The sequence below is a fragment of the Meleagris gallopavo genome, chromosome 22 (genome assembly GCF_000146605.3).
Source record: "Meleagris gallopavo isolate NT-WF06-2002-E0010 breed Aviagen turkey brand Nicholas breeding stock chromosome 22, Turkey_5.1, whole genome shotgun sequence".
NCBI lineage: Eukaryota > Metazoa > Chordata > Aves > Galliformes > Phasianidae > Meleagris > Meleagris gallopavo.
The window spans coordinates 4,380,828-4,395,918 of NC_015032.2; the positions used below are offsets into that span (position 1 = coordinate 4,380,828).

At 42.9% G+C, this 15,091-nt stretch overlaps 1 protein-coding gene across 1 annotated transcript in view; it reads left to right on the forward strand.

The window, feature by feature from the left end:
• ACTR5 (actin related protein 5) overlaps positions 1 to 9,970 on the forward strand; it is a 10,257-nt gene extending 287 nt beyond the window's left edge. The window contains exons 2-10 of the mRNA XM_010722347.3: positions 3 to 146; positions 771 to 1,000; positions 1,848 to 2,017; positions 2,854 to 3,071; positions 3,407 to 3,589; positions 6,070 to 6,192; positions 6,686 to 6,825; positions 8,197 to 8,329; positions 9,339 to 9,970. Of these exons, the coding sequence (XP_010720649.1) occupies positions 3 to 146; positions 771 to 1,000; positions 1,848 to 2,017; positions 2,854 to 3,071; positions 3,407 to 3,589; positions 6,070 to 6,192; positions 6,686 to 6,825; positions 8,197 to 8,329; positions 9,339 to 9,596 (1,599 nt within the window). The 3' untranslated portion in view covers positions 9,597 to 9,970. The remainder of the gene's footprint in view (positions 1 to 2; positions 147 to 770; positions 1,001 to 1,847; positions 2,018 to 2,853; positions 3,072 to 3,406; positions 3,590 to 6,069; positions 6,193 to 6,685; positions 6,826 to 8,196; positions 8,330 to 9,338) is intronic.
• The last annotated feature ends 5,121 nt before the right edge of the window (positions 9,971 to 15,091 follow it).

Sequence of the window (15,091 nt, forward strand, 5' to 3'; positions counted from 1 at the left end):
AGACGCAGGTGGGCAACGACCTGGGCAGCCCCGAGCCGCTGCGCTGGCTGCTCCGTTCGCCCTTCGACCGCAACGTGCCCGTGCAGCTGGAGCTGCAGGAGCTGCTCTTCGACCACGTCTTCCAGCGCCTGGGGGTTTCCTCGCAGGTACCAGCCGCGTCAACCGTCCTGGGATTGCCTCCTGGGACAGAAATTAAACGTTGATGACTTCACGCGGTTTCCTTGACTGGAAATACGTTCGTTTTCCCTTGGATAACGTTTTGTGTGCCTATGCTTGCTGAAGCCACATAATGCAAAAGCTTTACCTAGGGCTGGACTAAATCTGCAGTTTCCAGTCATGCTTTGCCTCCATGTTGTATAGGTTTTGGTTAATTAGGTGTTTAACTGTGGGGGTTGGAAGGGATCTCTGGAGTCCAACCTGTGTGGAAAGCAGGCTCTGTCCCGTGGCCCTGCTGCCCTCATGGTGAAGTTCTTTCGTGTGTTTGCATGGAGCTTCCCATGTTCCACTTATTGGGTACCTTTAAAATCCATTCTTCTCCACATTTCGGAGATTTATTCCTTGGTTGAATTAATATGGGAATCCCACCGATAGACAAGTACTAACCCCTTGAGACTGGGTGTAACGTAAGTGTTCGGTAGCCTGCACATAAAGCGTGTGCTCATTGCTGTTTGGGAGGAGTTGAAGCTGATCCTTAAAAGAAAGAAAGGTATCTCTGGATTTTTCTGTTCGTCTTATCTTGTTTTTTCCTCCTTTTCTCTTGTCTCTTGCAGGGTTGTGTTGATCATCCAATAGTTTTGACGGAAGCAGTGTGCAATCCTTTGTATTCGAGGCAAATGATGTCAGAGCTCCTCTTTGAATGCTATCAAGTTCCTAAAGTGTCCTATGGTGTGGATAGCTTGTACAGCTTTTACCACAACAGGAGGCAGAACTGGCCTTGCAGTGGGTTGGTGATATCTTCAGGCTATCAGTGTACGCATATTTTGCCAGTCCTAGAAGGGAGGTGAGTTCTTAATATCCTGAGTACCTAGTAGGTTCCTCTTGTCAGTGGTAAAAATAGCTTTTCCTCTGGCATTCAGCCTTACAGCTCCTGCAATACAAATTCTTACTAGGTCCTAATTTATACTGAAGAAGAAATACCTCTCCAGGTTAAGTGAAATTTAGATTTTGAATTGAAGAATCAATGCTGTCCTGCTGTATATTTTATTTTTAGTTTCATACTTAAAAAGTAGGTGAGGATATCTGTCCTAAGTACTACCTGGCAACAAAAAAAAAAAATGTATCAGGTTTTAAAGTTGCTTTCAGATGAGGGGAAAAAAAAAGCACTCTGTGAGATTTCTACCGTCCTCAAGACTTTCATTGTTCTGATTATTTGGTCCCATTGCTCAGGTTTTGTTTAGTTTTGCTTTGTTTTTTGTAATCCTTACTGCAGAAAGAGGGTTTATGACATCTGGCAAAGGCTTCGAATTGTAAGGCTCAGACCTAGCCAGCTGGGAATCATACCTAGGCCAGAGGGGCCAATTTTTGCTGCCCAGAATCATAGCTTCCCTTCTTAAAGTTCTTAAAGAACAATATCTTTTTGTTGCCGTAGCTAAAATTATTTGCTTTCTTGTTTGTTAATTTGTTTGCTTTTTAAAACAGAGCCTTTCAGAATGCATCTGTAAGCAATAATGCATTGCTTAGGGTTGCTGCCTGAAAAAAGCAATAGATGTGTTAAGACTTTCAGGTTCTTAAAATATTAACTTATAAATATCTCCTCAGTTGACCACGTTAAAATGATAATGCTGAATAGAACAGGTCTGTTACGGTGAAGTTCTCTTCAGTTTCAGTTGTTTCTCTTGGACTTCCAGGTTGGATGCTAAAAATTGCAAACGTATCAATCTTGGAGGCTGTCAGGCAGCTGTGTACCTGCAGCGCCTCCTCCAGCTGAAGTACCCCGGGCACTTTGCTGCCATCACTCTCAGTCGCATGGAGGAAATACTTCATGAGCACAGCTACATTGCGGAGGACTATACAGAAGGTAGAACCAGCTGTAATTTTTTGTACTGATCAGTAGTGCTCACTGAAACTTAGTTCTGTGCCTTGTGTCTCTTGTTCAGGTTACACCTGGATTCAAGTACAAACACTCAACTGCTGTTTTATTTTTCTTACGAGGGTTCTGTAATCCATTACATGTGAAAAGCTTATTAGCAGTTTGAGTTTTGCAGGAGTTCATGAAACAAGACTGAGTTTTAGAAATCTTTTCCTTGTTCAGACTTCTTTGTGAGTGATAGATTTCTACAGAGGAAAATATGTCAGAATTTTATTTTATTAGTAGTTTTACTCTGTACTTCCAACAGAAAGATCAGATGGTTAGGACTGTTTCTGACCACGTTTCTCCTCTGTGGTGTTCTTGCATATCTTTTAAGGTTTCCAAAATTGCTGAGGAGAGTTCTCATGACTTCTTTGTGAATTAATGAAGTTCTAAAATCTCCACAACAGTTGTCAAGTAGTGGCCACAAAGTAGTGTTTTCTTCAATTTATCAATGCAAAAGAGCCTGCAGTGGTTTTAAACACGTGAGAGCTCTTAAATTGGGAAGAGAGAAGAGGCTGCATGCTTCCCACTTCTCAGTGCTTTGTTTGCTGCGTCCTGGAGAAGAGAGTGCTAAGCACCATTTGTGCTGAGTGTGACTTAAAGGCAGTTCTCTGAGGAGGAAGCTAAATAATTCTTGGAGTGACTGCCAAGAAGTGGGCAGAATCCTGGGCTGGATTGTTGCCTGGTTTCTCCTAAGTCTGAACGTGGCTTGGAGCATGTACAGTGTGTAAATCATCCTGTTCAACCTGTCAGAATGGTTCTTTTATTTCTCAAATATCCAGAACTACAGAAGTGGCGGTCACCAGAGTACTACGAGAACAACGTGCACAAGATGCAGCTGCCCTTCTCTAACAAACTCCTGGGGAGCACCCTGACATCAGAAGAAAAGCAGGAGAGGCGGCAGCAGCAGTTACGTAGACTTCAGGAACTCAATGCACGTCGTAGAGAAGAGAAGCTGCAGCTTGACCAGGAGAGGCTGGACAGGCTGCTCTATGTACAGGTAATCATGGCAGTCTTTTGTCAAGTCTCTTGGGAGATGTGCAGGCTGCCCTCACAGCTTTTCTAAAAAGTCCTGCGTTGCTGTAAAGAAGCTATAACCATCCTCTGCCTTTTCTGATATGAGATCTCTGAGGTTACTTGCAGAATAGAAAAGAATTAATTGATGCAGGAGATACCTGCAAGTTCTGAACAGTAACTTTTTTGTGAGGTATTTTGAATGCTGCAAAGCCTGCACATCCAGAGTCTCCCATAACAAGAGCAAGGTATAGATATGTAGCTAGTGCGTGTTTGATTACCATGTATCATCCATCACAGCCTGCTCTGATCTGTCTGTAGGAACTTCTGGAAGATGGTCAAATGGATCAATTCCACAAAGCTTTAGTGGAGCTGAACATGGACTCTGCAGAAGAACTTCAGTCTTACATCAACAAGTTGAGCCTGGCTATTGAACAAACAAAACAAAAAATCCTACAGGCAGAAGTCAATATCGAAGTGGATGTTGTGGACAGCAAACCAGAGGTATGTTTTCTCCAAGTTAATCTGATTCTAATCTCTGTGAAAGTTAAGTTTTTGTCTTAAAATGTTCTCTATCTGTAAACATCTGTATTATTGATGGGTTGAAGTTTCCCTTTAACATGCTTCTTGCTGATTTGGCAGCTGCTCCTCCCATTTGGGGCTTTCCAATGCAGTACCAGAAATTTAGAGTTATGATTGTTTAAGAGTATGCCTGAGATCAGTAACCGTTCTTGTACTGTGTTCTGGGATATATCTTACAGTTTGATTTCTTAAAATTCTAAGCATAATCTCTAGGCTTGCTGACACTGGTTAAAGTACACAGTTATGTAAAGTCAGTAAGCTTCCTCAAAGATTTCAACTGGGGAAAAAAGGAAACAGCCCTAAAAGATAAGATCATCTGAAGGTACAGCTGCTTCCATTTGTACTTGCTCCTGGCAGCATATGCAAGCCAGCATCCTTGCTGAAGGATGGCTTGCTTATAGGGTTGTAAATGCAGCAGGTAACATACTGATCTTGTTTGTACTGCAAACTTACTCCTGTCTTTACCTTTGCGTTCCTTTTGCTGAAATAATCTATAATGCACCGGGTCCACTTTTTTCTTTTTTAAGAGAATTGATGACATTGGACTGTAAGTACTTAAAACTCAAGTTTAGTTTAGTAGTAGGTTGGACAACTATACTTAAATATTTGTAATCTAGCATTAAAAGGTATGGAACTGTTATGCTTTTAAAAATATTTGTCTGCCTTTCTGTTCTTTGCTTTCAGATGCAGAGAACTTTATGGTAAACAGCCAACCCTTTGGTTTGTTTAGGGCATGGTTCTGGTGCAATCAAGCAGCATGCTTTGTTCTTTTTATTCAGATACAGAAGGTTGAGTGCTGGGCTCGGTTGTTGGAGTTTTCTCTGAGAAGAGAAAGTTACGTTTCTGTTTTGCCAGACTAACACAGGCCCAGCACATACCAGCTGCTTCTAAGAGATGGTCCAAATCTACTCCTACATTTGCTTTTAATTGCCTTGCAAGTCACAGAAGATCATTTTCAATTTTATCTGTCTGTGCTCAGGAAAAGGTAGAGAAGAAAACAGGAGAATGAAGCAGAGAGGAGAGTGGTGCTGGAAATAGCAACTCCCATGTTTTATATAGAACCTGGGACGTAGCCAAAACTATGAGATGGTTCTTTTGGGTTCTGTCCTTATCAAGAAAGTTTGTGTAAGAATCAGAATGAATGCATGTGAGCAAAATGGGGTTACATCGTGGGTTTTACCAACGTTCTAGAAAGAGATAGGTGAATGTCTGTGGGCTCCTTGTAGTTCTGCCAGATGGCTGTGCCTAAGTTCCAACGTGTCTGTTTTGGATCAGACACTCCTCTTGTTTACAAGGTGTAGTCTCAAATGTTGGAATGAATTGGCAAGCCTTTTTGTTTGGTCTGGGCTTTGTGAGAAAGCTTACAGTTTCCAGTGAATCCATTTGTGAAGATAAACCATCTCTGTGGCTGTGTGAAGGAGCTGAAAGCTAATTATGTTGTCTCGGGGTCTGTGCCAGCTCTTCTGCTCTATTCTGCTTTTCTCTGTTGTTGTTTTTTGTTATTTTTTGTTTTTTTAGAGGACAAAAATGTTGGAAATAATGTCAGGTGACTTCCTTTAGTTTGCATTAACAATGAGCACATCTTCAATTTGGAGTAGTTGCCTGTCTTTTAAATGAGATAAATGAGATGCTTCAGAAGGTTTAAATGTTCTAGCTTTATCTCATCCTGCTGTTGCTTTCTAAATGTTGTAACAAATGTTTACCTTAAAAGGCAAAACCAGATATTTAGTGACGAAATTAGAAACCTACTTCATTATAATGTAGGAATAAATGAGATAATAAAATAATTGCTCCTTCTTCACAGCAGTGTTCTGTAATCTGGAGTGATGCTTTTCAATTAGGAAGGAGCTTTGGGAGCAGCTTTCACGTCTGTGTAAAATGCAAGGAGGTTTTTTTATATCCCATGTGCAAATGCTAACCAGTTACAAGTAGGCAACTGTCAAAAACTGTGCTAGCTTTTTAGCTAGCAAATATTTATTTTCCAATCCCACACAAGCAAAGCAGGGAATTAAATGGTAATTATAGAATAGTTAGAGGTGCTGGGAGAGCACCAAGTTTCAGCCAACTTTAAAAGCTATTTTAATAAGCTTTAATATGTTGTTATGCTAACAGGGTCCTGGCATTCAACCTGTTGACTAAGGCTTTTAATTTCTGAGCTGGCTTCAAGATAAAATAAGTCTGAAAGTGCTTGATTTTTATTCTTTGAGTGTATTTTTCCACTTGTGTTTTCTGGGTTGTCATCATTCTGATTTGTCTTCTGAAGAACAACATTTATTTTCAAGCATGTAGAGAGTTCGGATGTGCAGGAATCAGGGTTAAATTTTCTGAATGTGTCACCAGAATTGGCATTGTCTATGTGCTTGGCACATCTGGGCTAACAGATCTGAACACTCTGTTTCCAGACCCCTGACTTGGATCCACTAGGCAGCGAGCAGTCACTGGAAGATGTTGAAAGCATTAATGAGTTTGAACCTTTATTTGCTGAGGAACAACCTGAAGCTGAGAAGCCTGTTGCTGCAGTGCAGGTTTGACTTCAATACCTACAGCTTATGTCAGAGGTTACTGCCTGCTGTTTGACTGTTTCTCCAAATACACACAGAGTTGTCTGTTTGTAAAAGAGATTCTTAACCCTCTGAACTGTGCGCAAGACAGGAGTCCTCACAGTCATGACTGATGGTTTGAGCATGAGTATACCCAGTCAGCTCTCTGCATGTTGTAGCAGTGCCATGTTCTTAGGGAAGCAGTCCTGCTTAAGCTTTTGTATGTGACTCATAGCCTGCATCACCTTCCAGTGTGAACAAAACTTTCAGTTTGTGAAATTGAGCTTTAGAACTGGTAACAAATTAGCTTTAGGAGTGGTAACAAAAGGTCAATTTTCCTTATCCATTTGGAACCTTTTGCAGCATGGTACTTTCTCTGAGAGAATATCACAATCTCTTTAGTAGAGAATTCTCTGGAAACTTTGCTTGCTTTGTTCTCTAGTATAATTTTCTACTTTTCAATCTCCTATTTCTAAAGCCCGTGTTTAACCTGGCAGAATACCACCAACTTTTTCTTGGCACTGAAAGAATAAGGGCTCCAGAGATCATCTTCCAGCCCTCCCTGATAGGAGAAGACCAAACTGGTATAGCAGAAACGATGCAGTATGTCCTCGAAAGGTGAGTTTACAGAGATCCTGGGCACTTTCTTCAAACAAGCCTTTGTTTGGATACCAGCTTTTGCAATACTTGTTATTTAACAGTGTCCTGAGAAAGTATGTTTGAGTAGTTCTTTTTTGGCAGGCTTGAGCATTGAAGTTTAGAGAAGCCTTTCTGTTCTGAAAACCACATCTAAGTTTCTGGTCATCTGAGTCAATGGTCTTCAAACTCTTTTCATCATTCACTCATATTTATTAAAAATTTTAGAGTTTAAACTGTCATCTAACTGTATCTAATTTATAAATACACATCAATTTATTTATAAATTAGATACATGTGCTACTCAACTAATGTATGTATACATTGTAAAACAAAAGTAGAAATTGAAAAAGGATATGACTAAGACTGAATACTAATGTTACAAAAATTAGTTCTGGGCCCCTCTCTACAACAAAGATACTGAGTTGAGGGAGTGCATTCAGTGAAGAGTAACAAAGCTGATGAAGGAACTATAAAATGACATGAGAGATGGCTGAGGGAACTGAATTTAAGTGGAGGAGTCTGAAAGCAGACGTTACTCTCTGTGACCTCTTGAAACAAGGCTGCAGCATGGAGGCTGTTGGTCTCTTTTGCAACGAGTGATGGGACACAAAGAAATGGCCTGCAGTTGTGCCAGGGAAAAGCCTGGATCAGAAGAATTCATTTGTGGAAGGGTGGTTAGGCATCGGGGCACTGTGTGAACTGGTGAAGTTGCCATCCCTGGAGATACTTAAGAGATGTGTGGATGTGGTGCTTTGGGGGTTGGAGATTCGTGATCCTTGAGGTCCCTTCCAACCCTGGCCATTCTGTGACATGGTTTAGTTGTGGACTTGGCAGTGTTAGGTTGATGGTTGGACTTGATAATCATAAAATCACTGAACTTGGAAGAGATCTTCATGGTTCTGTGAAAAGGACTTTCTGCCCACACAGCAGTACTTTGTCTTGTACGCATCCTGCTTTGAAGACCACTGATCCAAATTGTTGTAGAGGTAAACAAAGAACCCTTGTAAAAACGTAAGGTATCAGTCTCTGTAAGACCAAAGTCAGTGATGTTTGTAAGTTATCAAACTCTAGGAGTATATGAGATTACATTTTCTGAAAAGAAAGAACTCCAGCTCTACTGAATTGTTGATTTATGAGGATACAGCTCAGAGTGCTTTGAGGATTTTCTTCTGCCACCCCCTGAATTTACAGAAACCTCATGAACACAGAGTTTCATGCCAGTGAGGTGGAGAAAATTTCTCAAAGTGTGAATCTTGAAGACAAACTGTTTCTCCCTAGTAGCTGTTCAGTTCAGAGAAGTAATGTTCCTGAAAAAGATAAGATTTGTGGGTTTTTTTTCCCTCCTTGTAGGTATTCAAAAGAGCAACAAGCTGTTCTTGTCCAGAATGTTTTTCTTACTGGTGGAAATGCAATGTATCCTGGACTAAAGGCCAGAGTCCAGAAAGAACTCCTCGAAATGAGGCCATTCCAGTCATCTTTTCAGGTATGTATACTGATAGAATGTTTTCATGAACATCCTGTTCATCTGTGTTAAAAAATATTTCAGGCTGGGAGAAATACAGAGTGGGTGTCCTCAGAGCATGGGAGTGGAGAATGCTTGTTTTATGACGAGGTGGATGATAGCTTTTGACCTAAGAGAATGAGGGTGGAAGAATGATGCACTTGGTCTTTCTGAATACATTAGGAAGAGTGGAATTGCCTTGGAAAAGTTTCTTCAGTTGAAGGACTGCACTCCAAGAAAGCACATTTGGCCAAATGTCTGCAAATTGGGACAGTTACTTTCTGAAACAATCAGCCTTTGTTAGGAGTCATTGTTGGGGAAAAAACTGTGCTCACTTGAAAATGAAGTTACTTGGTATACTTACATCTAAAGATTATCTGGAATAGCAAGAAGGGTCTTAAAAACCTATAAAAATAAGTTTTCTTCTTTCCATTAAAATGTTTTGTGCTGTGGTTCTATCAGAAATGTGTCATTTCATGGATATTGTTTATAGTGCTTACAAAGTGCCTACTTCAGCCAGCTTATAGCTGTAGCAGGAGGCTTTTTATGCTACAGTAATAAGAATAATTCAAATGGGAGCATGAATCTACTCCAGAAGAAAAAAGAGCACGTGGAAAGCACATGTATAGTCCTTTTCCCACATAGTGTGATTCCTTAGCCTGCAGTATTCCACCTTGTTACTTCAAGCAAGTAGGAAATGTTGCTGGAGCACTTGATACTTGTTTTGCATTACCATGAGCTGCCAGTGCTGTTAGTTGTGACGTGATGCTTGCATGTGCTCTGGAAGTTTCATGGAGGATTGATCCGAAGGTGAAAACATGGTTCAGATCCTTTCCTAATACTACTTGCAGAAGCACTGAGTTACCAGCTCAAACTTTGGCAGTTGTGATTTGCAGTGTAACTGGGGTAAAAAGAGCTTTTCTCTCCTGTGTTCAGATCTTAAAGAAGCTGGGATTGTCCTGCATTTGATGTTCTTGTATTTTCCTTCCAGGTTCACCTTGCTTCCAGTCCCATTTTAGACGCCTGGTACGGAGCTCGGGATTGGGCAGTGGAACACATGAGCCGTGAGGAAGGCTGGATTACCAGAAAAGACTATGAAGAAAAAGGGGGAGAATACCTGAAGGAACACTGTGCCTCAAATGTCTACGTGCCCATTCGCCTTCCAAAGCAGGCCCCAAGGACTACAGAGGCATTAGCACCCAGCAGGGCACTGGCAGCTGGTACAGGCAATCCTTGTGAGCAGGCGTAGAAGTGATGAGCTTTTGTCACAGTCCCTCCTATGGAGGTAACGGTGCAAAGAGTAAAGCTTATGCTCTGCAGCCTGAGCTGTGTATGGAGCACAGGCCTTGGGCTCACCTTGTTGGCTGCTCTGAGAGTGCAAAGCATCTTATCTGTTGCTTGAAAGAGATGTACTACTCTAGAGCATCAGCTGGAGTGACTGCAGAAGCAGCACAATCCATTACGTAGCACGGGAATGTGAACCAACAAGGAGGAACGCAGGAAAAACACATTCCAGGGGAGAATACTGTCTTATGAACTTCTGTAATAAGACTTGGGGTTATTTGAAAATGTTTGTGGATATTTTTTTCATTAAAATTTACTGGTTGTATCCTGCCCTCATTGCACAGTCCAGAAGCTGGGCTTATATTACATGAGTCAGTCCAGCAGGTGTCTCCATTGCTCGTTGCAGTGAGCTGGTGTGAAGCTGTGCTGTAGGGGCTGCTTAGCCTCCTCCTGAGGCCCTCTGGACTGATCCTGCTTGATGTCCGTCCTGCTGCGTGCTTCTGGTAAACCACTGCATGATTAGTGGAATTTCAGACACTTTCTGAATTTGTCAGCTGCTGGCATCTTGGTTAAAAGTAGAGGTCTGATCACACAGAGCATGGCTCAGCTGGAAAGAAAGAGCCCTCCTTAAAGCACAGACCAGGAGGAATGCAGAGTCCTATAAAGTCTGTGATTTTTGTAGGAGTGGGGGCTGAGCAGGGCAGCTCTCAACAGGTGTGACTCTGTTCTTTGAAAGCTGGCTGGGAGCACCTGCATATCGCAGAGCATGTTGCAGCTGATCGGTAGCTATATTTCATAATATTTCATGATACACAATACAGTGGTTTCCTCTGTTAGAAGCCCTTAGTAGTATGTTCTCCTGAAACCATTAATGTCAGCTATATTATTACAGAGGTGGGAAAGAAGACAGATCATCCCCTAGCAGAAGTCCCTTGCCACACCTAATGTGGTCTCACAGTACTAGAAAAAGTGCCAAAATGAGTGTAGTTGGGACTAACAGGATTGTTAGCTGCCTGCAAGGGACAGATTTACCTTTTGTCTTAGAGTGCTTCTGAACTGTTGGCAGTGTGACTAAATCAGAGTAGAGGGTGGTCACTGAAAATCTTGTTAGCAATAAAGCAAACTTCTTGCTTTATCTCTGTGTTTCAGTGATTTGAGCTCTTTAACGAGTACAGTAATAAGCATGTATTTGAGTGATTGTATGTTGCTGAAAAACACAACCAGGCCCCTATCCTGCACAACATATTCCAGCTGAAATTTAACTGAAGATTCATTTCTCACACTGAACAACTTGCTGTTGCTTTCCCAAAAGAATAATCCATGGTAAACACTGGACTGAAATCTAACCAGACACCTGCAGTTCAGCAAGAGTCCTAAACTGTTAGGCTGGAAAAAGTAAGACTATAAGGAAAATATCCAGGCCATAATTGATATCAGGAGGGTAAGCAGGTGGTGGCTTACAGTCAGTCCTGTGAGAGCTGCAGAGCATTGAGATAACTTATCTCCCTGAGTCAAAACAAAGGGTGTGAGATGCGTGTTGGTGCTGAAGTGGTAAGATTATTGCCATAGGATGTGATACACACATCTGATAGCAAAAATCTTACCCAGACCTTTTTAATTGATTGTAATAGTGATTTTAAGAAAAGGTGAGTGTCAAACTCTGAGGTCCTGCACACTGAGGTTGCAGCTGTGTGCAGAAGTTGTATGCATTCATATATTGCTCAGAGAGTGTAATGGGGGAAGTGGTACGGGCCTGTTCTGCTGCCTGGTTCCTGAGGCACCTGGCACTGGTTTCTCCCTTTGGTCTCATCTTAACTGATTGGAGGGAAGGAGGAGGAAAAGGGAACTTGCTGCCTCTAGCTAGGAGCAGCAATCCAGATTTGAGGCTATCCCTAACTGCCTCCAGGCCTACCGCTTTTCAAGAATATTAAGGCAATTCGAGGTGTTCAAAGAATGTGGAAAAACATGCTATGCTGAAATGCAGAAATGTTACACCCCACCAAAGCACCTCTTTTGGTTTCATTTGTGTCAGTGAGCTGGGGTGGGGTGGTGTCCCATTGTTGTCTGACCCCTTTCTGACCCATCTCTAGCTGTCGTGGTGGGCAGAATGCTCGTGATGTTGAATATCTGGAGTAGTAACACTGCTTTAAATGCTTGGCCAAACTATTCCAACCATTTTGCTTATTAATTGAAAGTAGAGCTGTCTAATGCAGTAAAGAGTTGCCAAGTCAGCTCCTTTGACTGCTTCAAGGAAGCAGGATTTTATAATCTTCTAAATATTAGCTATTAATTTGTTACTTTATCCCTGTAATAACTGGAGTATCTAATGAACTTGGGTAACACAATTGCAGTCACAAGCTGTGCAAAATATGCTGGTGTCACTTAATTGCTTGGAGTAGCAATTTTAAAAGGGTGGCTGCTGGAAAACAGGATTGATTTTTACTGGCTGAAGTTTGCTTCCCTGATTTGTTCTGCTGAAGTGCCACACGAGTGGTGGTGGTGGCACAAAGGTTGAATGAGTGTGTGCTGCTGAGGGCAGGAGGAAGCAGTGCTGGTTTTGGCAGTACTGTTAGTTGAAGTTCTCCTGGATGACCACCACGGTGATGTTTCTGTGGCAAGGTTTTCTCATGCCCATGTGAAGAGTTTGGTGTCAGTTTTCCATATAACTGATGTAGGGTGCACCAAACCCAGGGGGGGCTTGGAACCTTCCTCCTATGCTTTGGCTTATGCCACCTAAAGGAGGAGGGGGCCAGCAAGGTGCCTTCCTGACTTTTTCTGATGGGGTGTCTGGCTGTGTGCGGAGCTGTAGGAGGAATTGTTACTGGTGGGGAAAAAATACAGCTCTGTGGACAGGAAAGTGTGGGTGATGCCGCTGTGAGGGCCTTTATACAGCCCACTGAGCGCTTGGCAGAGCTGCTGTGTAGGCAGCCTTGTGGTCAGCAGTGTGTTTATCCTCACAGGTGTCCTGCAGGCTGACAAGTGCGGTTGCCAGCCTGAGTTGGTTGAGTGGTCTGTAGCTGGTCCTCAGTACTTGAGGTTCAAAGCAGCCCACAACCTTATTATAGAACCGAGTTATCACCTAATTCAGGTCAAAGAATACAAAAGTACAAGTTGCAATTTATCAGGCTTGGTGAGCTTGGTCTATTTAATCTAAACGAGAGCTCAAACTGGGTTCCACCTTTCACAGGGTCTCTAAGATCTGCTCGGAGTGGAAACACCACGTCAGTGAGGAGCCCTGGAGACTAAACATGGGTCACGTGTCCCATGTCCCAGATTTCCGCTTGGGCTGTGTGCAGGGCTTGCTTCTGGTCTTCAAGGCTTCTTATGTTTCCTGTGCCACGGCGACTTCAAATGCAAACCATTCTTTGCTAAATCTCCACTTGGACACCGAGGTTAGAACTATTTGCTCCAATTATTAATCTCCAAAATAGTTAATGATGTGCTGGGTAAGACAGTATTTCAGAAGAAAGAGAAGATGCCTGTGAACTGTCACTTAAAATTTAGGATTATCCCTCCAGTGGCAGCCTGCAATGATCATGTAGCAGAACTTTTGAAGCTTGTGTGGGATGAGCAGGGGAAGGCAGACTGCTGTAATGGATTTAACGTTATCCCCCAAGTCAGATGGTGGGATTTCCACCTGGTTTAACATGTCAGGCACAGAGCAGCTGCTCTGAGTCCCATTATGCACTCCCACTGCCAGTCCTTGCGCATGAGCTTCAACCAAACTGCTCGGTCTTAAGTGGTTCAGATTGTGGCTTGCCGGTGCGGTTGGCCAAGAATTCTGCACGCTGCATTTTACTCTCTCTTTTCAGATGCTCACCTTCCCATGGTTAGCTGCTGCACACTTTTTACTCCACTTCTGAGCCCAGCCTTGGCTCTTCGGACATCAAAATGCCACCAGTTTCTATGTTTTTCTGTTTTCTTTTTAATTGCATTGTTTCTTCTACATCCCTAAGGATCTTCCCTTTTTTTTTTTGAGCAGTGGGCTTGCTTTCTATTTCCTAAGGCAGTAGAGACAATTATGAGAGTACTAGATCGAGAGCCAGGAGGCCTGCCTTCATTTTCATCTCTTTACTCCTGACAAGCTAGTTTGTGCTTGTTAGCTTTGACCTTGCTTCTGTGCCTCGGCATCTGTAACAGCAGTTAACCCAAGAGTCATGCTGGTAGAGGCTGTTCACACTGTGTAACAGCTGCAGAAGCCAGTAAGGGTGGTGGGAAGGCTGAAAAGGGGTTTGCAGGGAAGGAGGGAGGTCAGATAAAAGCCAGGGGAGTAGGTCCATGTGTGCTTCATGCTCAGCTGGGCCAGGTGCAGGTGGGAGTCTTCAAAACCACTTGCTGCCTGAAGCTGAATGAGGCATGCAGTAGTGCGGGAATCACTCTGTGCTTGTGTTCTTTTATTCTTCAGCAATTGCTGCTGATCACTGTCAGAATATGGAACAAACTGGGTTTATGGTCTGACTCAAAGCTTTTATGCTCTCAGAATTCCCAATCTTGTGCGGGACAGGGTTTCTTTACCTGTTAATTTATTTCAGGAGTGAGGTGGAGAACAAAGTGTTTTATCTTTATCTGCCAGGAAGTAAAATGAATAGAAGTGATGTGCTGGTGGGGAAAACATCTTTCATGTTGTCAGTGAGACTCCTTGTAGGCATCCAGACTCTTGCACTTCCAGGAGCTGTGCTCAGGCTGTTAAACCAAGAGGAAGCTCAGGGCACTGCTTTTGGCTTCATTCAAACCCAGTGAATTCCAGAGAAGAGACCTTTGGAAAGCAAGCTCCCTGTGCTTGAAGGATGTGATACCTGAACTTTATTTATGGTAACAAAGCAGGAAATGGAGCCTGACTCACTGACACTTGTTCTGCAGCCTGAGCAGCAGCCTGACCCATCAGGTGAGGAGCAGCCCTGGGGGTGCCCTGAGGGCTGGCAGCGACGCGCACTGCTCCCTGCACAGCTCCAGACATAATTCTGTTTGCTCTGTCTTTATAATCTGTTGTCAGCACTCTAGAGGCAAAATACCTTTACAATGTCCCCCAGCTGTTTTATAGGTTGTATCCACAGTAACGTGGATTCCGCCACAGCTTTTTAGGTTCACAAAGGGTGTTACCAGGTAGATTCCATCTGCCAGCTCTGGCTTTGAGCAGTCAGTAAGCTTCTTGCATAGCTTGTTGAGTATTAGGAAAAGCAGCTCTGATTGCTGAATGTAGCAGGGCTGCTTTTTTTGTGTCATCTTTAGACTCAGTTTTATGTCCCTTGGGTTGAACACGTACATCAGCAGGATGCTCCTGGCTGGTGTTGTTTCTCAGCACTGCGAAATTTCCAGCCCTGACCCTTAGATCACTATAATTTCATTTTCCATGCTGCAGCTTGGTTAAAATATACCCCACTCCTCCTCTCACCCCAGATTCCTGCCACATACCTGGCATTCCTTCATCTTAATGAGATGAGGGAGTGGGGGATTTCACCC